Genomic DNA, 26,677 nt, shown 5'->3' with positions numbered 1-26,677 from the left:
TGTGCCAGCACTAAGCACTTTCCCACTCATGAAGGTTGAGTCTTCCCCGTATTACAGAGGGGAAAACTGAGACTGGGGGTTTGTGACATGGCCTGCTAAGAGGCAGAGGCAGAGGCAGGATTTGAATCCAGATCTCACTCCAGCAAGTAAGTGGGAACAGGATGCAGATGGTGGACATGGAAATGAAGCACAGAAGAAAGTGCCAAGGCTGGGATGGAGAACGCCTGGCTGTCCTCTGTGAGCATGGGGGAGCCTCGTCGGGGAAGAGCCATGGGTGGGAATCAGTGTAGCAAACGCAGGTGGGTGAGGCACCCCCCAACACTTCCCTGAGACATTACTTACCCAGAAACCCACCAGAACATGGCTTTGGAGGAGGAAGGATGCCCCCACTTCTGGACAGGGGTTCTGTAACAGACAAAAGTAGAGAAGGGGGAAGCCTTGGTCTCACGTCCCCTGGGGAGTATGTGGGAGGGGCAGGAAGACAGGATGAACTGACTTTTTTTTTTTTGGAGACAGGGTCTCGCTCTGTCACCCAGGGCTAGAGTGCACTGGTGCGATCATAGCTCACTACAGCCTTTACCTCTGGGACTCAAGCAATCCACCTGCCTCAGCCTCCACAGAGCTACTCTGCAGTGGGACTACAGGAGTGCACCACCACATTTGGTTATTTTTTTTAAACTTTTTGTAGAGGTGGAGTCTCGCTACATTGCCTAGTCTGATCTAGAACCTGGGCTCAAGCAGCCTCCTTCCGCGGCCTCCCAAAGTGCCGAGATTAGAGGCATGCTCACTGCACCCGGTCCATCTGAACATCTGTTTATCTGATGTCAGATCAGTCTCTTTCTCAAAAGAATTATTTCTTGATTTCACAGATTGCTTCAGTGTTACCTGTTGTAAAACTCTCATGAACTTCTCCTACAGAGCACTTACCCCAGGGGTAATTTTCTTTTCTTTCTTTTTTTTTTTTTTTTTTTTTTTTTTGAGATGGAATTTTGCTCTTTGTCACCCAGGCTAGAGTGCAATGGTGCAATCTCAGCTCACTCCACCTCCACCTCTAGGATTCACCTGCCTCAGCCTCCCAAGAAGCTGGGATTACAGGCGTGTGCTATCATGCCCGACTAACTTTTGTAATTTTAGTAGACTGGTTTTACCATGCTGGCCAGGCTGGTCCTGAACTCTCGACCTCAGGTGATCCACTTGCCTTGACCTCCAAAGTGTTGGGATTACAGGCATGAGCCACCGTGCCCAGCCAATTTTCAACATATTTAATTATGTGAGTAATTTCTGGTTCCCGTACTTGACCACTAGCTACATGAGAGCAGGAACTCTGCTTGTTCACCATAGATTCTTAAGCCTTTGCTGGGGGATAGAGCGGGGTCTGCAAACTATGACCAAATCTGGCCCACTGCCTGTTGCTGCAAATAAAGTTTTATTGCAACACAGCCATGCAATTTGTTGACATATTCTGCTTTTGTCTTCAGTGGCAGAGTTGAGGAGTTGCCGCAGAGATCACTGTATGGCTCACAGAGTCTCTTGCCCCATACAGAAAAAGTCTACCAATGGTGGCATCGAGTAAAAATGCAATTCACAGTTTGCTGAGTGGATAAATGAATAAAAAATTAGACTTTAGGTCACATGAGGGAGACTAAGACCTCAAAGTGGAACAGGAATGAGGTTGGAACTTGGTGACTTTCAGACTGCTGACGGTCTTTAGGTTAGAAGGAAGGTTGATCCGCAAGGCAGGACAGCACAAACTGTGCCACCACTAGAGACAAGCACAGATAGGTGGACAGGTGGCACACTGGGTCACTCTGGAAGCCCTGTGGGAGAGAAAGCAGAAGGTAAGGCATGGAGACAGAGGAGGGTGCTCAGAGGAGAGAAAAGGTTTCTGATGCCAGGGTCTGTGCCCATGCTGGGGACCACGGCAAGAGTGTTTGAAAGCCAGAGCCCTGGCATTCCTAGTCGACCTCATTTTCTTTTTTGAGATGGAGTCTCACTCTGTCGTCCAGGCTGGAGTGCAATGGCGTGATCTCGGCTCACTGTAACTTCTCCTTCCCTGGTTCAAGCAATTCTCCTGCCTCAGCTTCCCGAGTAGTTGGGATTTCACGTGCACACCACCATGTCTGGCCAATTTTTATATTTTTAGTAGAGATGGGGTTTTACCATGTTGCCCAGGCTGCTCTCAAACTCCTGACCTCAGGTGATCCTCCCGCCTCAACCTCCCAAAGTGCTGGGATTATAGGCGTGAGCCACCACGCCCAGCCTGATGTATATATTTCTAGATGACATGAGATATTTTGATATAGGCCTGCAATGCATAATAATCACATCAGGTTAAATGAGGTATCCATCCCCTCAAGCATTTATCCTTTCTGTTACAAACAATCTATTTTACTCTTTTAGTTATTTCATTTTTTAGTTTATTATTGAGTTGGAGCTTCACTGTGTTGCCCAGGCTGTCGTGCAGTGGCTTAATTTTGGCTCACTGTAACCTCTATCTCCCGGGTTCAAAATGATTCTCCTGCCCCAGTAGCTGAGATTACAGGTGTGTGCTACCACACCTGACTAATTTTTTTGTATTTTTAGTAGAAACGGGGTTTCACCACGTTGCCCAGGATGATCTTGAACTCCTGACCTCCGGTGATCCTTCTGCCTCGGCCTCCCAAAGTGCTGGAATTACAGGCGTGAGCCACTGCATCCAGCCTCTTTTAGTTAAAGTGTACAATCAAATTATTATCAACCATTGTCACCCTGTTGTGCTATCAAATAGGTATTATTCATTCTTTCTATTGTTTTGTACCCATTAACCATCCCCATTTCCCCTCACCCACTATTCTTCCTAGCCTCTAGTAACCATCCTTCTACTCTATATGTCCATGAGTTCAACTGTTTTAATTTTTAGCTTCCACAAATAAGTGAGAACATGTAAAGTTTATTTTTCTGTGCCTGGCTTATTTCACTTAACAAAATGACCTCCAGTTCCATCCATGTTGTTGAAAATGAAAGGACTTCATGCTTTTTTATGGCAGCATAGTACTCCACTGTGTATATATATATTCCACATTTTCTTTATCCATTCGTCTGTTGGGTGGGTGACTGAGGCCTGGCCAATGAGTACATTCCAGTCTCTTGGCTACCATAATTGGGTTAGGAATGCACATAGCACCCCATGCTGGGTACTTCAGAGCTGGAGCCATCGGGAGATTCTGCCGGGTTTGCTACATGGCAGAACGTAAGTCTGAAGGTATTGGTGGCTCTTCTTGCCACTCCATTGGGGAATCAAGGTAACATGGCAGAGCCAAGAGGCAGAAGTGGAGACCTGGTGATGGTACCTAGTCCCAGGCCTGGATCAGTCATGCCTGGGACATCCCATGGATATGAAAAGAAATACATGAGCTAATGGAACGCCCTCTGACCTTCCCTTTTCCTTAAGCTAGTGTGAACTGAAGTTTTGTGGCTTTACACCACAGCCCTACTTTCTTTTTTTTTTTTTTGGCGGGGGGACCGAGTCTCGCCCTGTCACCCAGGCTGGAGTGCAGTGGCGCGATCTCAGCTCACTGCAACCACCACCTCCTTGGTTCAACTGATTCTCCTGCCTCAGGCTCCTGAGTAGCTGGGACTACAGGCACACACCACCACGCCCAGCAAATGTTTGTATTTTTAGTAGAGACAGGGTTTCACCATATTAGCCAGGATGGTCTCGAACTCCCAACCTTGTGATCCACCTGCCTCGGCCTCCCAAAGTGCTGGGATTACAGGAGTGAGCCACTGCACTTGGTCTAGAGCCCTAGTTTCAAATCACAACTCCTCTACTTGATTTTTTACTCTTCTAGATTTTGTTTTTGGCAGATAGGAGAAAACTGGATATTCCAACAATATGGCACATCTTCCCGAAACCGCCACTGTTTTCCCCACTGTTTCTATCAGAAAGCTTGTTCTGCATTTGCGTGAGATGAACTTGGGCTCTGCGCTCCCAAGCTGTGTGGCCCTGAGGCCGTCATTCCCTTCTCCGGGTCTTAGTTTCCCTCATCTTTAAAATGGCCTGTTAGAATCCATCACTGGGTGGGCACATTGGCTAAAGCCTGTAATCCCAGCGCTTTGGGAGTCTGAGTCGGGAAGATCACTTGAGCCTAGGAGTTTGAGACCAGCCTTGGGAACATAATGAGACTTTATTTAAAAAAAGAAAAAAGAATCCACCACTGTGCCCTACTGTGAGAATCCAATGAGGACATGTGTGTAGGTGCCTGCCACAGTGCCTGGCACATGCTTGGAACCCCAGAGTGTAAATGGTCTCGGTATTATTGTTTCCATGCTGTGTCTCAAAAAGCTGACTTATGTCAACTGTGGGAGCCCACCCTTTCAGAAATTATTGAACAATCTGTGGAATTTCCCCTTAGTTACAAAGGTTACTCTTTTAAAAACTCTGTCCTTGGTCAGGCACTGTGGCTCACTCACACCTGGAATCCCAGCATTTGGGGAGGCTGATGGGTATGGATCACTTGAGGTCAGGCATTCGAGACCAGCCTGGCCAACATGGTAAAACCCTATCTCTACTAAAAATACAAAAATTAGCTGGGTGTGGTGGTTCATGCCTGTAATCCTGGCTACTTAGGAGGCTGAGGCAGAAAAATCGCCTGAACCCAGGAGGTGGAGGTTGCATAAGCCAAGATCGTGCCACTGCACTCTAGCCTGGGTGACAGAGCAAGCCTCTGTCTCAGAATAAATAATTAAATAAACAAACAAACAAGAAATAAAAACTTTGTCCTTAAGGACAAGATGATGTTTCTCTACCTTGTTCTTTAGGGCAGGATGGAGTAACCACTGGACTCCAGAAATGATCTGTGGGTCCAGATGTGGTGGCTCATACCTATAATCCCAGCACTTTAGGAGCCTGAGGCTGGAGAACTGCTTGAACCCAGGAGTTCAAGATCAGCCTGGGCAACAAAGAACGACCTTTTCTCCACAAAAATAAAATAATAAAGTAAAATATCAGCAACCTGCTGCAGCCTGGTCATTGGTGTCAAGATAATCCTTCTCCCTGAAGCCTTGGCTAAGCACTCTGTCGAGGCCAGTGCCCCTCAACAGGTGGGCAATTTTGTCCTCCCACCCCCAGGGACACTTGGTAATATCAGGAGACATTTTGGGTTACTGTAATTGGATGGTATGCTACTGGCATCTGCAGGTGGAAGTCAGGGATGCTGTTTCACACCCTTCAGCAAACAGGACACCCCTGTCCTCCCAACAAAGAATTATCTAGCCACATGTTATTAAGCTGAGGTTGAGAAAAGTTGGTCTAGACCACATGTTTTTCTCTTTACAGAGAAAATGACCCATCATGTCTCCTAATATAGAAATGCTGCTTCCAGCCAGGCGCAGTGACTCGCACCTGTAATCTCAGCACTTTGGGAGGCTGAGGCAGGCGAGTCACTTGAGGTCACTTTGAGACCAGCCTGGCCAACATGGTGAAACGCCGTCTTACTAAAATTACAAAAATTTGCCTCGTGTAGTGGTGAGTGTCTGTAATTCCAGCTACACGGGAGGCCAAGGCAGGAGAATCGCTTGAATCAGGGAGGCAGAGGTTGTGAGCTGAGATCGTGCCACTACACTCCAGCCTGGGCAACAGAGGGAGCCTCTCAAAATAAAAAGAAAAATGCTGGCCGGGCGCAGTGGCGCATGCCTGTAATCCCAGCACTTTGCCAGGCCAAGGCGGGTCGACCACGAGGTGAAGAGATCAAGACCATCCTGGCCAAGATGGTGAAACCCTGCCTCTAGTAAAAATACAAAAAATTAGCCGGGCGTGGTGGCTACCCAGGAGGCTGAGGCAGGAGAATTGCTTGAATCCAGCAGGCAGAGGTTGCAATAAGCCGAGATCGCGCCACTGCACTCCTGAGTGAGACTCTGTCTCAAAAAAAAAAAGAAAAGAAAAGAAAATGAAACAAAATGCTACTTTCCAGACTGCACAACAGAAATGTTGGTGTGCAGAATGAGCATGTACATATAGATGTGTAGGAACACGGGGAGGGTGCGTGCATGAGATGAGGGGAGGTGTGCATGTAGGGGGATGTGTGCACACAGGACTGTCTGCCCAGGTTGTGTGTGCGCATGCATGTGCTTGTGTGGTGTATGAATCGGTGCATTAAGTGTGTGCCCCGTGTGCAAGTGGAGTGTATGATGTGGGTGTGAAAGCAACAGGAAATTGTGCTGATAAGTAAAGTATGGGATGGCCAGTAATTACAGGTGCAGGAGTGGATTTTGTATCTCTAGAGTGTAAGTGATTGGCTTGTGAGTGTCGCTGAGTCGAGAATAAGTCATATGTGGACACGGGAGGAGGAAGGATGGGACCCAAGGCCTGAGCCAGCATTTTGGTGTCCGGGGTGGCCCAGGCCCCCACTTACCCCTCCAGAGGCCTGCTGGGCGGCGCTGGCAGCTGGCAACACAAAGCAGAGAAGCCAGTACCCAAACAGCACTGCAGATGACTGGACTCCCTTCTTCCTCTCGGTGTGAATCAGGAACACCGCGAAGCTCTGGGCGGGAAGGTCAGGGCAGGCCCCTTAGGGAGGGCGGGAGGCAGCGGAGCCTCTGCTCTTCCCCTTGCTCTCCACTGTGGCAGGCAAAGGAGCAGCCAGCAGGGACCTCCTGCTTCCTGCCATCTTTCTCCTCTGCCCCGCCCGCTGCTGGGGGAGCCGCGGCCGCCCGGTGCCTGGAGGTCGCTCCACCACCTTCTCCCGCCTTGGGAAGGGAGAGGCAGCGGCGCTGGAACTGGGTGAGCGGCCTAAGGCCAGAGCCCGTCCAGCCCCCGAGGGCAATATGGCAACCTGGGCAGCAGCAGCTCCCTGGCGGCACCGTTGAGTTCTCGCGAGAAGACACCGCCAAGTGGAATCCCTGCCCCGCCGCCCCGGAAGGGGGCAGCAGCGACGCGGCGAGGCAGGGACACAGGGCGGGGCACGGGGCACCTCCAGGCGGCGTCCACACCAGCCTGCAGGGGGCGCCAACCAACCTCCAGGCACGAGGGGGGACGGGGCGGGGGAGGGGAGCGCCGCACGCGCTGCACCTGCCACTGCCACCCCGGGGCGGGAACTGCGCCCTCCGCCCTGCCGCACTGACCCAGGCCGCCCAGGCCTGCTGTAGCTGGAGAAGGAGCCCGCAGCCACTGCCCGGTGTGACAAGGAGGAGCAGGACGGTGTCCTGGAAAGGGCAAGAGCTCAGAGCTCGGGCCCCTTGCCAGGAAAGGCCAGGAGCAGAAGGCGGAGAGACGGAGATGGAGAAGCAGCAGCGGATGCGGAGAGGCCTTCACCTGAGGGTTCAGCATCCGCTGGCGGGTTAGAGCAGGAAGAGCCTGACGCAGCTGCAAGAGCAGCGACGAGGTGCAATGACACCGTGAAGCACAATGCAGAATCCAGCCCCAGGACTCCAATAAAGCCTGGCTGTACTTCCGCTCACCCCCAACCCCTAATCAGAGAGGATCAGGGGACAGGGAGGACCCAAGGAACACTGGAACCTGAAGGGCGGGAATCGGAGGCCAGGACTGATTGTGGGAAATGGTGGGAATCAGAAAAGGAGAAAGTGAGGCAGAATGGGGAGCAAGGGGTGGAGGGAGGGACAGTGAGCTGGGTTAGGAAGGATTAGACATCAGAACCTTATGAAGGATCCGGAAAGGAGCTGTTCTTAAGAAGGTGCGCGTTGCTGCCGGCGCGGTGGCTCACGCTTATATACCCAGCACTTTGGGAGGCCATGGTGGGCAGATAACCTAATGTCAGGAGTTGGAGACCAGCCTAGCCGACATGGCAAAACCCCCGTCTCTACTAAAAATACAAAAATTAGCCAGGTGTGGTGGTTTGCGCCACTAATCCCAGCTACTTGGGAGGCTGAGGCAGGAGAGTCGCTCGAACCTGGTAGGTCCCAGTTGCAGTGAGCTTAGATTGCGCCACAGCACTCCAGCCTGGGCAAGAGTGAGACTCCGTCCGACCCGCTCCCCACCCGCCGCTCCAAAAAAAGATGTGTACTGTGGATAAGGAACGGGTTCTAAGGCTGAGGGAGTGAGGGCAGGGGAGAGACAGGATTGGGGGTGCAGTGGGGTGCTAATGCAGCACCAAACAGAGGAAGGCTGGAGGAAAACAGCGCCCTTCTCCAACGCCAACTGCTCCTCTGAGTCCCAGGCCTCCTGGTCCTGTGTCTGCCAACGTACCAACCTGTCTCTCAACCCTGCTGGAATGCTGTTCCTCCTGATCTCTGCCCTGCCCGACCTTTCACTAACGCCACCACCCCCACTGCCCAGAGCCCACCAGCCCCACTGCCCCTGACCATAGCCTTCCCCTATCCCAGATGTCCCTGTTCCAGCCTCATGCCCTTGGTGACCCAAAGGGGACGTGGACACACAAGTGAAGAGGGTGCTCTTCTGGTTCCTCCTGCTAAGTCGTCCCAGTCACGCAATCATGAGTGTGAGGAAATGTATCTGACACAGATTGTATTTCTCAGGCTGTTTCACTCTGTGGTTTCCCTAAAAGTGTTTTTGTGGGGTCATCCATGGGGATTTGGTCCTCTCTGCAGACCAAGGACCTGAGTACACATTTCTTGAGCAGCCTAGAGAGGCTCTGGCCTCCCCAATCTACATCAAGTTCTGGGTTCTACCAGCCCTGCTTGGCCCAAACACAGCAAGGTTGACAGGATGGAAACGGGAAAGTATTGACTATAATATTGAAAAGGAAGGATTTCATGGGCCAATGGAACACAATAAAGAACCCAGAAATGAATCCATGCATTTAGAGCCAACACCTTCTTCACCAAGGCACCAGGAACATACCTTGAGGAACAGACAGTGTCTTGAATAAGTCGTGCTGGGAAAATGAGAGATCTACATGTGAAGAATAAAACTAGACTCCTATGCTTCACCATATATAAAAATCAAGGAGCCCGGGCATGGTGGCTCATCCCTGTAATCTCAGCACTTTGGGAGGCCAAGGTGGTTGGATCATGAGGTCAAGAGTTCAAGACCAGTCTGGCCAACATGGTGAAACCCCGTCTCTACTAAAAATGCAAAAAATTAGCCAGGTGTGTTGGCAGGCACCTATAATCCCAGCTACCTGGGAGACTGAGGCAAGAGAATCGCTTGAACCCAAGAGGCAGATGTTGCAGTGAGCCAAGACCATGCCACTGCACTCTAACCTGGGCAACAGAGCAAGACTTCATCTTTAAAAAAATCAAATCAAAATTAATTTAGAACTTACATGTAAAAAACTACAGGCCGGGCATGGTGGCTCATAACTATAATCCCAGCTCAGGCGGAGGTGGACGAATTGCCTGAGCTCAGATGTGAAAGACTATCCTGACCAACATAGAAAAAACCTGCCTCTACTAAAAATACAAAAATTGCTGGGTTCAGTAGCTCACCCCTGTAATCCCAGCATTTTGGGAGGCTGAGGCAGGCAGATCACCTGAGGCTGGGTGTTCAAGGCCAGGTTGATAAGCATGGAGAAACCCTGTTTCCACTCAAAAAAATATAAAAAAATTAGCCAGGCGTGGTGGTGCATGCCTGTAAACCCAGCTAATCAGGAGGCAGGAGCAGGAGAATCACTTGAACCCAGGAGGCAGACGTTGTGGCAAGCCGAGATCACAACATTGCACTCTAGCCTGGGAAACAAGAGCGAAACTACATCTTAAAAAAAAAAAAATGTCCAGGTGTGCAATAGAAGCCTATAATCCCAACTACTAGAGAGGCTGAGTGAGGCAGGAGAATTGCTTGAACCCAGTGGGTAGAGCTGAGATCCAGCCATTGCACTCCAGCCTGGGCGACAGAGCGAGACTTCATCTCAAAAAAAAAAAAAAAAAGGAATCCACTAAACTACTAGAAGAAAACAAACATTGGGGAAATGTTTTAGAACACTGGTCTAGGCAAAGATTTGTTTAGTAAGACCTCAAAAGCACAGGCGACAAAGCAAAATTTGATAAATAGGGTTACATCAAGCTAAAGAGCTTCTGCACAGAAAAAAAAATTTTTTTTTATTAAAATTAAAAATAAACAAGGTGGACCAGGTGTAGTAGCTCATGCCTGTAGTCCCAGCACTTTGGTTGGGAGGCCAAGGCAGGCAGATTACTTGAGGTCAAGAGTTCTAGACAAGCCTGGTCAACATAGTGAAACCCTGTCTCTACTAAAATACAAATAAGCCAGGGATGGTGGCAGGTGCCTGTAATCTCCAGCTACTAGGGAGGCTGAGGCAAGATAATTGCTTGAACCTGGGAGGCAAAGGTGGCCGTGAGCTGAGATCATGCCACTGCACTCCAGCCTGGGTGAGACTCCAGCAGTGCCCCTACTGTGGCTCCCATGCCCCACTAACTCCCACACCCCCATTCTACAACAAGAGCATTGAAAAAATTGTTTTTCTATGATCCATGTTAGAGGAAGTTAAAAAAAAAAAAAAGGTAAATACAAACATGTTTAACATCACTAATCATCACAGATATTCACATCAAAACCACAATAAAATATCACCTAACCTCAATTAACATGCTGATTATCAAAACATCAGAAAACAGCAAATGCTGACAGGGACACAGAGAAACAGGAGCACTCAAACACTCTTGATGAAAATGTAAAATAGTCTATCCACTATGGAAAACTGCATGGAGGTTCTTCAAGAAACTGAAAATAGAACTACCATATGATTCAGCAATCACACTGCTGGGTACATGCCCGTGAGAAAGAAATTCAGTATATCAAACACACATCTGCACTCCCATTTTTATTGCAGCACTATTCACAACAGCTGAAATACGAAATCAACCTAAGTATCCATCAACAGATGAATGGACAGGAAAGTGTGGTACATACAGCAAGAAAGGATTTGTGAATATACTAAAAGCCATTGAATTGGATGCCTTAAACGGCAAGTTGTATGCTATATAAACTCTATTTCAATAAAGTTGTTTTTAAAAACATAAGGGGCAGGGTATAATGGCTCATGCCTGTAATCCAAGCACTTTGGGAGGCCGAGACGGGCAGATCACGAGGTCAGGAGATAGAGACCATCCTGGCTAACATGGTGAAACCCCATCTCTGCTAAAAACACAAAAAATTTGGTGGGTGGGTAATATGTGCCTGTAATCCCAGCTACTCAGGAGGCTAAGGCAGGAGAATTGCTTGAACCCAGGAGGCAGAGGTTGCAATAAGCCCAGATCTGGTCACTGCACTCCAGCCTGGCAACAAAGGGAGACTCCGTCTCAAAGAAAAAAAAAAGGGTTTCTTAACGGAGTTTTTTTTTTTGCTTTTTTTTTTGTTGTTGTTGTTCTGCAACCTGAAATGAAGTCTTGCTCTGTCGCCCAGTGCAGTGGCAGGATCTGGGCTTACTGCAACCTCTGCCTCCCAGGTACAAACAATTCTCCTGCCTCAGCCTCTGGAGTAGCTGGGATTACAGGGCACCGCCACTGCTGGCTAATTTTTTGTATTTTTAGTAGAGACAGGGTTTCACCATGTTAGCCAAGCTAGTCTCAAACTCCTGACCTCTAATGATCCACCCCCTCTGCCTCCCAAAGTACTAGGATTACAGGCGTGAGCCACCATGCCTGGCCTGCATTTTTCTTTATACAAGTCACTTCATGAAGAAAATCTGAAAAAGAGGACTAAGTTAATTTAAAAAAAAAAAAAAAAAAGGAACCCTATTCACTGAAAAAGCAGTATGAGCCGGGTGCAGTGGCTCATGTCTGTAACCTCAGCATGTGATTTTTGGGAGGCCGGACAGGTGGATTACTTGAGGTCAGGAATTCAAGACCAGCTTGACCAACATGATGAAACCCTGTCTCTACTAAAAATTTAAAAATTAGCCAGGCATGGTGGCAGGCGACTGCAGTCCTATCTACTCAGTAGGCAGAGGTTGCAGTGACCAAAGATTGCAACACTGTACTCCAGCCTGGGCAAAAGAGCCAGACTAGGTCTCAAAAACAAACAAACAAACAAAGGCAGTGTGATATAACACACCAAATGTTCACAATGCTTTGCATGGCAGAATGGTATCATGAATAACATTGACTTACAAATTCCAGCCAGATGAATGACAGGGCAGATTTTTTCACTTTCTCATGCTGAGCTAATTTTTACTTTCTGAACCTAATTTTATCTATATGATATATCATAGGTTTAGGATTATCTATGTGATATGTCATGGGTTTAGGAAAGTAAAGTAGCTCCTAATACTATTTTTATTTCTTAAGAAGTCTTTTTGAAAAGTGAAAAACAATTTATTACAGTCTAATTTTCATAGAATAGTATATACCCATTTGAAGTGTACAATAAATTTTTGTCAAATGTGTGTAATTGCGACACTAGCACAACAGTCAAGATACAGAATCCCGCACCCAAAAGCACTTCCCTTTATATTCTTGGGTTTGTTTCCAGCCTGGGTGACAGAGCAAGACTCCATCTCAAAAAAAAAAAAAAAAAAAAAGTTTTTAATGCTTTCTGGAGATCTTATGAAATTCATAAAAGTCTGGTGTTCTGGCCAGGTAAGGTGGCTCATGCCTGTAATCCCAGCACTTTGGGAAGTCGAGGCGGGCAGATCACGAGGTCAGGAATTCGAAACCAGCCTGGCCAACATGGTGAAACCTTGTCTCTACTAAAAATACAAAAATTAGCCGGGCAAGGTGGCTCATGCCTGTACTCTCAGCTACTTAGGAGGCTGAATCAGGAGAATTGTTTGAACCCAGGAAGAGGAGGTTCTGGTGAGCCAACATCACTCCACTGCACTCCAGCCTGGGCAATAAAGCGAGACTCCATCTCACAAACAAACAAAAAATGGTCTGGTGGTCTTGATGTGATGCTGTCGGTCATGATTCCAGTTACTGTCTTAAAATGCTGCATATAAAATAAGAAATTAAATTTTCTTGTGAATTGGGAACTGTCATCAATTCTTGTCATAACTACTGTTTCCATCATCCACAGTTACCACTTTGAATTCTACTCTAAAAACATTTATAATCAGCAATAGTCCAAATTTTCTTTTTTTTTTTTTTTTGAGACAGAGTCTTGCTCTGTCACCTAGGCTGGACACCTACTCTACTGCAACCTCTGCCTCCTGAGTTCAAGTGATTCTTCTGCCTCAGCCTCCAAAGTAGCTGGGACTACAGGTGACTGCCACCACGCCCAGCTAACTGGTGGCAGTATAGACAGGGTTTCACCATGTTGGCCAGGCTGGTCTTGAGCTCCTGACCTCATGATCCATCAGCCTCCCAAAGTGCTGGGATTACAGCCATGAGCTACTGAGCCCTGCCTACAAATTTGCCTTTTATGGAAAAACTCTAAGGAGCCCTCTGGAACACAGGTTTCTGAATAACTCACATCAATGAATTAGTCAGGCTTCACCACTATGTGACACACGCATGTGAGAAACTTGCACTTATACCCCTCAATTCAATATTTTTTAAAAATCAATGGGCTAGGTGCAGTGTCTCACACCTGTAATCTCAGCATTTTGGGAGGCCAAGGCAGGTGAATCACTTATGGCCAAGAGTTTGAGACCAGCCCGTGTCTACTAAAAATGCAAAAATTAGCCAGGTGTGATGGTTTATGTCTGTAATCCCAGCTACTCAGGAGGCTGAGGCATGACAAGAACTTGAATCTGGGAGGTGGAGATTGCAGTGAGCCAAAATTGTGCCACTGCTCTGCAGCCTGGGAGACAGAGTGAGACGCAGTCTCAAAAATTAAAAATCAATGAACTGAAAACCAATTTCTAGAACTCTAAAAAGGAAATCTAACCGTTAAAAAAACTGATAAGCAAGATCAAGCAAAACAAAAAAAAATCTATTAAGATAATATTTTTATAACTTGTATTTAAAACATTTTTGATTTATTACTTTTTTGGGGGGAGACAGTCTCACTCTGTCACCCAGGCTGGAGTGCAGTGGTGCAATCTCAGCTCCCTGCGACCTCCGTCTCCTGAGTTCAAGCGATTCTCCTGCTTCAGCCTCCAAGTAGCTGGGACTGCAGGCACGCACCACTACGCCCAGCTAATTTTCATATTTTTAGTAAAGATGGGGTTTCACTATGTTGGTAAGGCTGGTCGCAAACTTCTGATTTCAGGTGATCCCAGCCCCTTCCGCCCCTCCCCATTTCCCCTCCCTCCCCCTGCCTGGGACTCCCAAAGCACTGGGATTACAGGTGTGAGCCCTCTGCCTGGCCCTTCACTTGTTTTGTTTTCTAGATTTAAGAAACATCTCTTAGAAGTCATCTATAATTTACACTGATTTGGTAAACCACAATTTTGTGAACAAAGGTGAGTGAAAGCATTTGTTTTTCCTCTCCCTTCTTGATCCCTCCAAAGTTTGGAAACTATTCATAAATATCCTTTTTTTTTTTTTTTTTTTTTTTTTTTTTTTTTTTTTTTTTTGAGACAGAATCTTGCTCTGTCACCAGGCTGGAGTGCAGCCGTGGTGTGATCTCAGCTCACTGCAACCGCTGCCTCCTGTGTTCAAACGATTCTTCCGCTTCAGCCTCCCAAGTAGCTGGGAATATAGGTATGAGGCACCACACCAGGTTAATTTTTTGTATTTTTGTAGAGATGGGGTATCTCCACATTGGTCAGGCTGGTCTCAAACTCCCGACTTCAAGTGATCCACCTGCCTCGACCTCCCGAACTGCTGGGATTACAGGCATGAGCCACTGTGCTGGACCAAGATAGGCTGATATTACTCCCAACATTGTAGGGTGTGTACACCCCCATTGTGATATTGTTCTTAATTTCCAGAAGGGAAGAAGATAACATTACTGCCAGAATCACAGCAAGTGTACACTTTTCTGTAATATTGTTCCCAGTAACCAGAGGGGAAGAAGATAATGTTACACCCAGCATCACAGGTGGTGTACACCTTCCTGTGATACTGTTTCTAATATCCAGGAGAGAACGATATTAATTCCAGTATCTCAGAGGGTGTACACCCATTCTGTGATATGGTTCATAATATCCACATGGGAAGAGGATAATATTATTCCTAATATCACAGGGGTGTTAACCCCACCCCTGTGATTGTTCCTAATATCCAGGGTGGGGGTGGCGGAGAGGATGACATTACTCCCAATATCACAGCTGATGTATACCCCCACTATGACAGTGTTTCTAATATCCAGAGGAGGAGAAGATGATATGACTCCCAATATCACAGAAGGCGTATGCCCCCCTGTGATTTTCTTTCTAATATCCAGGAAGGGAGAGGATTATATTGCTCCCAATATCACAGCAGGTGTACACGCCCCCTGTGGTGGTGTTTCTAATATGGTGGGGCAGGGAAGATGATATTACTCCCAATATCGTAAGAATTGTACACTCATGCTGGGCTATTTTCCCTGGTATCTGGGGGACAGGAGATAATATGCCTCCCAGTATTGCTGGTGGTGTACACACCATCTTTAACATTGTTCCTAATAGCTAAAGGGGCAGAGAGGGATATTACTCTTCATATCGCAGGGGGTGTACACGACCTCTATAATACTGTTCCTAATATCTGGGGTGGGGGACAGAATAATATTACTCCTAATAAAGCAGCAGTGTCCATCCCCCTGTGATATTGTTCTTAATATCCAGGGGGAAAGAGGATGATATTATTCCCAATATCCTAGATATCCTTCCCCTCCCATGATATCGGCCTAATATCCAGGGATGTACATCACAAGGGATGTATCACCCCTTGTGATATTGTTTCTAATAGGGGGGAGAGGATAATATTACTCACAATATTGCATTAAGTTTACATGCCCCTGTGATATTGTTCCAATATCACACACACAGTCCCCAACCCATACACAGACGCAAATGCACACAGAAAGGGGGAGCCCCCCAGAGGCTTCTCAGCCACATCCTCCAGGGAGGGGAGGAAAGGGAGGTGGGAGCAGAGGGGGCTTGCACATTTTACTTTATTAAAGATGTTTATACTGGTTGAGTCTTTTACCAAATCGCAGTTTATTATTCATGAGCATTATAATGAAACCCACCTGTGCGCCTTTGAGGGTCTCCTCTTCTAGCTGGGGAGACATCAGCACTGGGAGAAAACAGCCCATGGACAAGGGCAGACACCAAGGGGAGGAAGCAGGACTTCCCACACCAGCCACCGCTCTGGGAGTCAGGAGAGGTGGGAACAGGCCAGTCTCCTCCAGGAAGGCGGCCACTGGGGCAGAGGGGCCAGCCTCCCAGGAGATCGGGACGTGAGCATGCCCCAGGGCACAGCCAGAGACACCTGAAACACAGGAGGCAGTGCTGACCCAAGGGAGGGCGGGACCAAGGGATGTGCCAACCAGGACAGCCGGGGACGTGCAGATGGGCAGTATTTATTTGGGGAAAACTAAATCATCCCATTTCATTCCATGAGTAGTTTGTATGGCAGGGGTGTGTGGTGTGTATGTGAGAATACAGTGTGTGTGGTGTGGTGGATAGGGAGTGTGTAGTGTGGGGTGTGTGTGTGTGTGTGTTTGATGATGGGGTGTTGTGGAGGGTGTGGTGAGTGTGTGGAGTATACTGTGTATGGTGTGTGGTATCTGGTGTTTGGAATGTGAATGTGATGTGTGTGTGGTACGTGTGGAGTGTGATGCAGTGTGGAAGGGTTCAGTGTGTATTTTTTGTGTTCGTGGTGTAGTGTTTGTGGTGTGTGGTATGTATGAGGTGTGTATAATGTGTGTGGTTGTATGAGGTGGGTGTAGTGTGTGTGGTGCATATGGGGTGTGTGTGGTGTGCATTACATGTGTACGGTGTATGTATATATGATATTGTGTGGTGTGTGTCGTATCTGTGTAGTGTGAGTAAGTTGTCTATGTGGAAGGCGCTGTGTTGTATGGGTTATGTAATATGTATGTGGAGTGTGGTGTGCAGTGTGTATGGTATTTATGAAGTGAGGTGTGTGGCACGTATGGGGTGTGTGGGTGTATACAAAATGCGTATGATGTGCATGTATGGTACATGTGGTGTGTGTGGTATGTGTGGCATGTGTGTATGGTGTGTGTGGTGTGTATGGGGTACGTGTGTGGTGTGTGTGAGATGGGCATGGCATGTGTGTAGTGTTTATGAGGTGGCTATGATATGTGTGTTGTGTGTGGTGTGTATGGGGTATGTGTGGGGCATATGTGAGGTGGGCATGGCATGTGTGAGGTGGGTATGATGTGTGTTGTGTGTATGGTGTATGTGTGTGGTGTATGTGAGGTCAGTATGGCATGTGTCGGGTGTGTGAGAGGTGGGTATGATATGTGTGTTGTGTGTGGCGTGTATGGGGTATGTGTGTGGTGTGTGTGAGGTGGGCATGGCAAGTGTGAGGTGGGTATGATATGTGTGTTGTGTGTATGGTGTATGTGTGTGGTATATGTGAGGTGGGTATGGCATGTGTGGGGTGTGTGAGAGGTGGATACGATATGTATGTTTTGTGTGGTGTTTATGGGGTATGTGTGTGGTATGTGAGGTGGGCCTGGTATGTGTGTGGTGTGTGTGAGGTGGGTATGGTATGTGTGTGGTGTGTGTGGTGTATATGGATTAAGTATGCGTGGTGTGTGAGGTGGGCATAATCTGTGTGTCATGTGTGGTATGTATGAGGTGGGTATGATATGTGTGTTGTGTGTGGTGTGTATGAGGTATGTGTGTGGTGTGTGAGGTGGATATGATATGTGTGGTGTGTATGGAGTATGTGTGTGGGGTGTGTGAGGTGGGAATGGTATGCATGCAGTGTGAGGTGGATATGGTATGTGTGGTATGTGTGGTGTGTATGGGTTATGTGTGTCTGGTGTATGTGACATGGGCATGGCATGTGTGTACTGTGTGAGAGGTGGGTATGACCGTGTGTTGTGTGTGGTGTATATGAGGTATACATGTGGTGTGTGAGGTGGGTATGATATGTGTGGTGTGTGTGGCATGTATGGGGTATGTGTGTGGGGTGTGTGAGGGGGGCATGGTATGTGTGCACTGTGAGGTGGAAATCGTATGTGTGGTGTGTGTGGTGTGTATGGGGTATGTGTGTGTGGTGTATGTGAGATGGGCATGGCATGTGTGTAGTATGTGAGAGGTGGGTATGATATTTGTATTGTGTATGGTGTGTATGGGGTATGTGTGTGGTGTGTGTGAGGTGAGCATGGTATGTGTGTGGGGCGTGTACATATGCACACACATGCTTACCTGTGCACTGCTGATAACCGGCATGCCAGCAGCCCGGGAGACGCAGCAGTAACCAGCTCAGCCAAGGCAGGGCTCTGGGTGGGAGTGGCCAGGCCCCTGGCTGCTCCGGATCCTGGATGCACTAAGAGCCAAGGAGGAGAGAAGCTGTGTCACCACCTCCATTCAAGTTCATCACTAGCATGAACCTACAAGCTGCACTGAAACTGTTACACTTGTGATTAGAACCAGAAACACTCCAGATGGGCTCAGCACAGCCAAGTCGGGGGAACTGTCCTCAATGATCTCCTTCACCATCTGCAGCCAGATCTACCACCAGCAGCCTTGACAGGCAATGGCTGCCTTGGAGAAAGGGCCCGGCCCAGGGGCAGGTCCCCGCCGTGCCCCCAACCCGGTGACTGCAGCCCAGGGGCAATGAGGTGTGGGGTCTTTAATTGAGAAGTTTTTCTCTCTTGGCCTTATTATAAAGAGAAAGGGAAAGGGGCGAAGATTCAGACTCGGGTTCTCCGGGGATAGCGAACCCAGAGGCTACCCCAACCCAGTTGCCGCCCGGCACCGAGACTTGATGCCAGCGCCAAGCAAGGATGGGGAAACGCACCAGCGGCCCGCCTAGCCCGGCCGCTGGACCCGAGTACCCCCCCCCACCCCCAGACAACGCCTCTAGCCAGCACCGGGTGGCCATTCGCCGCGAGGCCCCCGCTACCCAACCCGGGGATGCGAGAGCGCCTCCTAGTACCCGCTGCACCCACCCACCGATCATGGGAGAGGAAAGTGGGCAGGTAGGAGAGGAGTGGGGCTGCTGGGCTGCACCCCCCAGATCCCAGCAACAGCGGCCCCACAGCCCCGCCGAGTCCACACGGCAGCGCTCGGGAACACTGGCACTCATCTGGGTCCCTGCAGCGCCGCGGGAGGCCCCAGGCTGCCACCGCTGCTGCGGCCCGGGACCCCCAGCTTACCTGGCCAGGGCGCAGGGCTGCTTCAACGCGCTGCAGCTCCCACCTGGCCGCCGCCCGCTCGGTCCGCGAAGCCGACCTCCTCAGCGAGCCCGCGCCCAGCCGCGCACAGCCAACCCGGCGCCTGCAGCGCAGGGGCAACGAGGTGTGGCTTTTTAATTGAGAAGGTTTTCCCTCTGAGCCTTAAAAGGAAAGGGAAGTGGGACAACGTCCGGGCTCGGGTTCTCCAGCCACTGAACGCAGCAGCGGCCCAGCCAGCCCGGTGGGACCCGAGCGGGCGCCCTCCCTCCCTCACCACTACTCCCCACCCCCGCCCCCACCAGACAGCGCCTGTAGCTGGCACCAAGTGGCCTGTCGCTGCGGTGACCCCGCGCGGGATGCAAGCGCCGCCGCCCGGTCCCGGCTGCACCCGCCCGCGGGTCTTGGGAGAAGGAAGTGGCCGCAGGAGAGGAGTGGGGCCGCCGGGCTGCACCCCTAGATCCCAGCAACAGCCGCCCCGCAACCCCGAGGCGTCCAGACAGCAGCGCTCGGAGCACTCGGGCCGCAACCTCCGCACCGCCCCCTACTCGTCCGGGTCCCTGCGGCGCCGCGCGACGCTGCAGGCTGCCAGCGGCGAGTTAGGCAGCCCGGGTCCACAGCTTACCTGGCCAGGGCAGGGCGAGGGGAGGCGGGCTGCTTCAGCGCGCTGGGATCCCGGCGAGTCCGCCTGCTCCGTCTGCGAAGCCGAGCTCCTCAGCGAGCCTGCGCGGAGCCGCACACACCTCTGCCGCGGGGTAGCCCCGGGCGCGTCCCGGAAGCGGTGTCCGGCAAGCGCGCAGGGCCACCTCTACCGGGCGCACCGGCACTCCCCTGAACCTGTGGGACACGCGCCGCCGAACCTTCCCCTTCGCCTCACCCTGTCTTGGGTCACTGGGGCATGAAACGCTTCTCGTCGACACGGTGCAGCAGAAAGAGATGGAATACAAAGATGATGCATCGGGGCCGGGCGCGCACGAGACCCTGTGCCCCCTGGCCCTGGCGCTGGCGGGCGGGCGGGTGCACTCAGACCCGGGTGCGCAGGGCTGGTCTCCCGGACAGGGGCTGGAGCTCAGACGCTGGCAGGCGCGGCGCCCCCAAATGCCCCGGGACCTGAGGAGCACCCAGATTCCCGAGGCACGTCCTGGCCCTCCTAGCTGGGGAGCTGCAGGGGTCTGGTCCCGCGGGTAGAGCCGGTGAACACGAGGCTCCCACAGTGCCAGGGCTGCCGCACTGCGCCCTGCTCACTCTTCCTCCACACCACCGCAGTTTTAAGAGGCGACCCTAGAGCAAGGAACCCTCGGAGATTGCCGCCTCCGAAAGCCCCATCCAGCAGGGGAGGCCCTAGGCGCATGCAAGACTCCAAGTCTTTCCTACGGTCCCTTCTAAGCACCCCAGGACCCCGTTTCTGATACCCTGTGCTGCTTTAGCACCCTAGGGCCTCACTCCAGGCCATTTTCTCCTTGCTGTCCTGAATGGAGAGGAGCCTGACCTCCGTGGGGCCCTGGGGAGCGCACACACTCACACACACAACCCCAGGGGAGCCAGTCTTTGCCCCCACAGCGTGAGAAATTCCCTGGAGGCCCTGGAAGGTCGTGCTGGAAACTCCGGTGTCACCTTCCGCCCTCTGGCCCTTTCCTAGAGTCCCAAGCAGATGTGGTAACCGTGGGAGACGCACAGGGTGCTTTGTCTGGGCAGATCCGGGGCTCAGGTGCCTCCCTCCCTGAGTGATTTGCCCTCTTCTATCTTTGTGGCTGGATTAGGTGAAGCTATGTCCGAAGTGGGGGGTAAAGGAGGATAGGGGACCTAGCAGGCGTCCCCAAACTACGGCCCGTGGGCCGCATGCGGCCCCCTGAGGCCATTTATCCGGCCCCCCCACCGCACTTCAGGAAGGGGCACCTCTTTCATTGGTGGTCAGTGAGAGGAGCACAGTATGTGGCGGCCCTCCAACGGTCTGAGGGACAGTGAACTGGCCCCCTGTGTAAAAAGTTTGGGGAAGCCTGAGTCCTAGGGCGTGAGGAGAGCCCATTTTCCTGCTGCCTTGAGGGCCCGAGCTGAAACCCTGAGAAGAAGGGGTTGGGGGAAGCCGAATCCTGAGCTGCACTAGGGTACGGTGTGGACTTGGCCTCTCCACACTCTGCCCCCGCCAAACACTCACAAATCCCCAGGGCCAGAGCTGCCAGTGGGGGCTGCTCCTGGTAGGGCAGCTTTGTAGCCACAGGGCCAAAGACAGAGCTGGAGCAAGCCAGCGAGGTTCATGACCCCCTCCCCACTACCTTCACTGCTTACTTTCCAGCCGGATAGACATTCTGCTTACCTGGCCAATACAAAGTTCATCTGGCCTCCTGTGGCCCAGCCTTTCTCCAATGCCAATGGTGGGAAGCAACAATTATGAAGCAATGATTCCAAGAAGATAAATTCAGTCATCTTCTTGCCTGACCGTTATGTGGTCACATCCTGTAGGAAACCAGACAGCTGTGCCTGAAGCTGATCCACACAATCCCCCGACCTCCTCAAACCCCACCCCCATCTGTGTGAATGTGTGTGGGTGGCCAAGTTGCATGCTGTTCCTTCAACAGCCTCCCTTGAGATCTTCCCATGGGCAGGGTCTGGGCTAGTCACTGGAAATTAAACCTCATGCCAGCACCTGGGAGTGAGCAGCTGATGTCCGCAGTCCACAGGATGAAAAGTACAGGCCTAGGGTCAGGTGGCTCCCACCTGTAATCCCAATGCTTTGGAAGCTGAAGTGGGAGGCTCACTTGAGCCCAGCAGTTCAAGTCTGCAGTGAGCTATGATCATGCCACTTGCACTCCAGGCTTGGTGACAGAACAAGACCTTATCACTTTAAAAAATGGAATAAATTAAATAAACTTAAAAATAAAGGTACAGGCCTGCCCCCAACCTCACTCAGGACCTAAATCTGGTAGGCTTGAGCCGACTGCCAGTATTCAGAGAACTTTTAAAGAATCATTAGGACAAATAGCTAATGCGTGTGGGACTTAAAACCTAGATGACAGGTTGATAGGAGCAGCAAACCATCATGGCACACATATCCCCCATGTAACAAACCTACATGGTCTATACTTGCATCCAGGAACTTAAAGTAAAATTTTAAATAAGAAAAAAAGAAGGCCGGGCGCGGTGGCTCAAGTCTGTAATCCCAGCACTTTGGGAGGCCGAGGCGGGTGGATCACAAGGTCGAGAGATCGAGACCAACCTGGTCAACATGGTGAAACCCCGTCTCTACTAAAAATACAAAAAATTAGCTGGGCATGGTGGCGCGTGCCTATAATCCCAGCTACTCAGGAGGCTGAGGCAGGAGAATTGCCTGAACCCAGGAGGTGGAGGTTGCGGTGAGCCGAGATCGCGCCATTGCACTCCAGCCTGGGTAACAAGAGCGAAACTCCGTCTCAAAAAAAAAAAAAAAAGAAAGAAAAAGGAAAAAAGAATCCGGCTGGGCAAAGTGGCTCATGCCTGTAGTCCCAGCACTTTGGGAGGCTGAGGCAGGCAGATCATGAGATCAGGAATTCGAGACCAACCTGGCCAACATGATGAAACCCTGTCTCTACTAAAATACAAAAATTAGCCAGGCGTGGTGGCAGATGACTGTAATCCCAGTTACTCAGGAGGCTGAGGAAGGAGAACTGCTTGAACCCGGGAGGCGGAGGTTGCAGTGAGCCGGGTTCGCACCATTGCACTCCAGCCTGGGCAGCAGAGTGAGACTCAACCTTGGGGAAAAAAGGGGGGTGGGGAGGACGGAATACAAGAGAGCTGCTTCCTGTCTTTCTTGCTCTCTGCACTGTGAGGACACAAGAAGATGGCCCTCTGTGAAGCGGGAGGTGGGCCTGCCCCAAGAACCAACCATGCTGACACCCTGATCTTGGCCATCTAGCCTCCAGAACTGGGAGAAATTGGTGTTTGTTGTTTAAGCCACCCAGTCTGTGGCATTTTGTTAGAGCAACCCAAACTAAGACATTGCCCCAATCATAATGATATCACCCTATATTTCCTTCTAAATGCTTTCAATTTTTCTTTTTTTTTTTTTCAAGACAGAGTCGCACTCTGCCACCCAGGCTGCAGTGCAGTGGCACGATCTTGGCTCAGTGCAGACTCTGCTCCCAGCTTCAAGAGATTCTCTTGCCTCACTCTCCCGAGTAGCTGGGACTACAAGTGCACGCCACCACGCCCAGTGAATTTTTGTATTTTTAGTAGAGGTGAACGCAACATTAAACTTATCTACTATAAAGTTTATTCAACCAGCAAAATGATGGATTTAATTTAATCCAAAAAGTAAGAGATTTAAGTATGCATTAGATAAACCAGGTTTTAAGTGGTATAAGGTTTGAAATTGAGAGGCACATTTTATTTAAAGCAGACCTACAAGAAGATAGTCAAGCCTCATATAGGCTGAAACTTTCTAAAAGAAGACCCTACATAATTTAAACAAGGTTGGTGAGTTCGTTTACAATGTAAGTGCACTAACCCCATTCCTAAAATGGATTCCATAGAATTAATAAACCATAAAATATGTATTAGATATTTTATTTCCTGTGTTTATAGCATGCTAAGAGAACAACAGAAACATTGTTGCTGTTGAATGTTTCCAATACTGTTCTGCTCCTCTTAGGTAAATATGACAAGAATCAGAGCCTTACATTTTCCCACCAGTCTAGTTCACAATAGCACACTTTGTTCATTGTGCTCCTGTGGTCATGGAATGTAGACTTGTGTCCTTTAATTCACCCGCACTGTACTCTGAGAATGCAAAATATGTGTATCACCAGCATTCTTTCCTTCCAGAACCTGCCAGACATTATTATAACTGACCAAAGCTCTATTAACCAAAGCTCTATTGTATTCTTTGCAACTTTATTTCCATACATATAATAATCACAATATACATATAATTGTTTGGGACTTTGAAGGGGATCCAGTAAACAGTATTACTCTTCCCATCTGGTTCTGAATCAACTGAGAAATAAGACAATGAGTCAGCAGATGGAGGTCAAAATGTCACCTTTACTAATAACAAAGCATGGACTTCCTAATACAGAAGCACAGAGTCAGACAGACAGATAGACGTATTCCCCGTAAGTGGCAGCACTGGCCAACAACAGAGGCTTCCCAACAAGGGGCAGAGCCTGCCCTGGAAAAGTCCAGTCACTCCCAAGAGGAAGGGGAGAGGAAAGGGATTGAACTCAGGTCCTCAGGTCCTCAGTTTCTCCTTCCAAAATCACCAATCAGGTAAGCCACTCCACCTTCTGTGGAGAAGAGAAAGGTCAGGAGTATTATGTTAACTACAATTCCCTTCAAAAAGAAGGAAACATCAGGAATATGGAGGAGTTATTTCTCACCCTACCACACCCCTAACAGTATCCAGCATTTTATTCTCTTAACTCATGAAGTCTATGCCTAAGCAGGAATATCCTAATTAAAACAGTTCTACTTCCAGTCTCATGTTGGGGCTCCCCCAGTACCCATCACTGCTCTTTTGGAACTGTTGGGCCATTTTGATTTTGCCTGCAGATGGTTCTAAAATGGTTAGATCCAAAGCTGAAAATTCATTCCCTATTCTTTTCTCCTTGCCACACTGTGTTCAGCTACATAGTCCAACATAACTTATCAAAGGTTTTTCAATGAGATTAAATCACATCATTAAGATACAATAACAGGCCGGGCGCGGTGGCTCAAGCCTGTAATCCCAGCACTTTGGGAGGCCGAGGCGGGTGGATCACGAGGTCGAGAGATCGAGACCATCCTGGTCAACATGGTGAAACCCCGTCTCTACTAAAAATACAAAAAATTAGCTGGGCGTGGTGGCACGTGCCTGTAATACCAGCTACTCAGGAGGCTGAGGCAGGAGAATTGCCTGAACCCAGGAGGCGGAGGTTGCGGTGAGCCGAGATCGTGCCATTGCACTCCAGCCTGGGTAACAAGAGCGAAACTCCGACTCAAAAAAAAAAAAAAGATACAATAACAAAATGGAGAGTCAATATGTATATGAGCTACTTTGTAAACTACTGTTAAGAAAGATTAGAGACCCTCAACTCTTTTTTAAATTATTATACTTTAAATTCTGTGGTACATGTGCAGAATGTGCAGGTTGGTTACATAAACGCGTGCCATGGTGGTTTGCTGCATCCATCAACCCGTCATCTACATTAGGTATTTCTCCTAATGCTATTCCTCCCCTAGCCCACCACCCCCCAGAAGGCCCCCGTATGTCACGTTCCCCTCCCTGTGTCCATGTATTCTCATTGTTCAACTCTCACGTATGAGTCAGAACATTTGGTGTTTGGTTTTCTGTTCTTGTATTAGTTTGCTGAGAATTATCGTTTCCAGCTTCATCCATGTCCCTGCAAAGGACATGAACTAATGCTTTTTTATGACTGCATAGTATTCCATGTGCCACATTTTCTTATCCAGTCTATCGTTGATGGGTATATTTGGGTTGGTTCCAAGTATTTGCTATTGTGAACAGTGCCACAATAAACATGTGTGTGTGTGTCTTTATAGTAGAATAATTTATAATCCTTTGGGTATATACCCAGTAAAGGGATTGCTGGGCCAAATGCTATTTCTGGTTCTAGATCCTTGAGGAATCACCACCCTGTCTTCCACAGTGGTTGAACTAATTTACACTCCCACCAACAGTGTAAAAGTGTTCCTGTTTCTCCACATCCTCTCCAGCATCTGTTGCTTCCTGACTTTTTCATGTTTGCCACTCTAACTGGCGTGAGATAGTATCTCATTGCGGCTTTGATGTGCATTTCTCTAATGACCAGTGATGATGAGATTTTTTTCATATGTTTGTTGGCTGCACAAATGTCTTCTTTTGAAAAGTGTCTGTTCATATCCTTTGCCCACTTTCTGATGGAGTTGTTTTATTCCTGTAAATTTGTTTAAGTTCTTTGTAGATTCTAGATAGCCCTTTGTCAGATGGATAGATTGCAAAAATTTTCTCGCATTCGCTCAGGGGTCGCATAGCTAGTTAGCATGCCAGAGTCTCATTTGTTATCAGAATTAACCAGACAAATCACTCCACCAACCAAGAAGGGCCATGTACCACTGCCACCCATGGAATCGAGAAAAAACTATCAATCTGTCAATCCTGTCTGAGTCCAGGCCAAGATCCTCAACTCTTTAAATAGGAAACCCAAGGAGTCATGGTTGGCTTTTTATTTTCTCTCTCTGCATTTGTGATAAAAATAAAAAATAAAAACAAACAAAACATGATTCTCTTCCAGTTTAACAAAGAAAATTCATAAGTACATACTATCTTTCAGAAAACAGAGATCAATTTAAATATTGCCATGGCCATGAATTAAGACAACCAATAAAAATTACATTTTAGAGTTCAAGATTAGTTTTAGAAGACCTAGCAACAATTTCTGAAGTCCATTCTTCAACAATTCTTTGTTAGAAATACTATGTGCAAGGACAAATTTTATGTTACAGAATAACGTGTTTATCTGCAGTTACAGGGGTAAAGGCATTAGTGTTTTTATTTTCTTGCTGGTATTTCTTCAGCTAAGGGGGCGGGGGCATGTCACTTTCAAGTCAAGGTGCTAAAATTCAATTCATTAG

At 49.0% G+C, this 26,677-nt stretch overlaps 1 protein-coding gene across 1 annotated transcript; it reads right to left on the bottom strand.

The window, feature by feature from the left end:
* Positions 1-1,407: 1,407 nt before the first annotated feature.
* Positions 1,408-20,051, bottom strand: LOC101030820 (uncharacterized). The gene is made up of 7 exons (XM_074403482.1): positions 19,931-20,051; positions 19,719-19,806; positions 19,079-19,199; positions 18,126-18,246; positions 15,968-16,209; positions 6,393-6,521; positions 1,408-1,817 (listed from the first exon to the last, which is right to left on the bottom strand). The coding sequence occupies exons 1-7, from the start codon at positions 20,049-20,051 to the stop codon at positions 1,713-1,715; spliced, it is 927 nt and encodes a 308-aa protein (XP_074259583.1). The 3' UTR covers positions 1,408-1,712.
* Between the last annotated feature and the right edge of the window lie 6,626 nt (positions 20,052-26,677).

The sequence above is a fragment of the Saimiri boliviensis genome, chromosome 7 (assembly GCF_048565385.1).
Source record: "Saimiri boliviensis isolate mSaiBol1 chromosome 7, mSaiBol1.pri, whole genome shotgun sequence".
Classification (NCBI taxonomy): Eukaryota; Metazoa; Chordata; class Mammalia; order Primates; family Cebidae; genus Saimiri; species Saimiri boliviensis.
Note: the sequence above shows the minus strand (reverse complement) of the source record. Positions and strands in the feature narration are given on the sequence as shown.

Coding starts and splice junctions, on each gene's coding strand:
- LOC101030820 (XM_074403482.1), bottom strand. CDS start 20,051: ATGCATCATCTTTGTATTCCATCTCTTTCTGCTGCACCGTGTCGACGA. Junction 18,247..19,078: donor CAGCCCTGCGCCCTGGCCAG/GTAAGCTGGGGG, acceptor CTTGGCTCTTAG/TGCATCCAGGATCCGGAGCA. Junction 16,210..18,125: donor CGGTTATCAGCAGTGCACAG/GTAAGCATGTGT, acceptor CCTGTGTTTCAG/GTGTCTCTGGCTGTGCCCTG.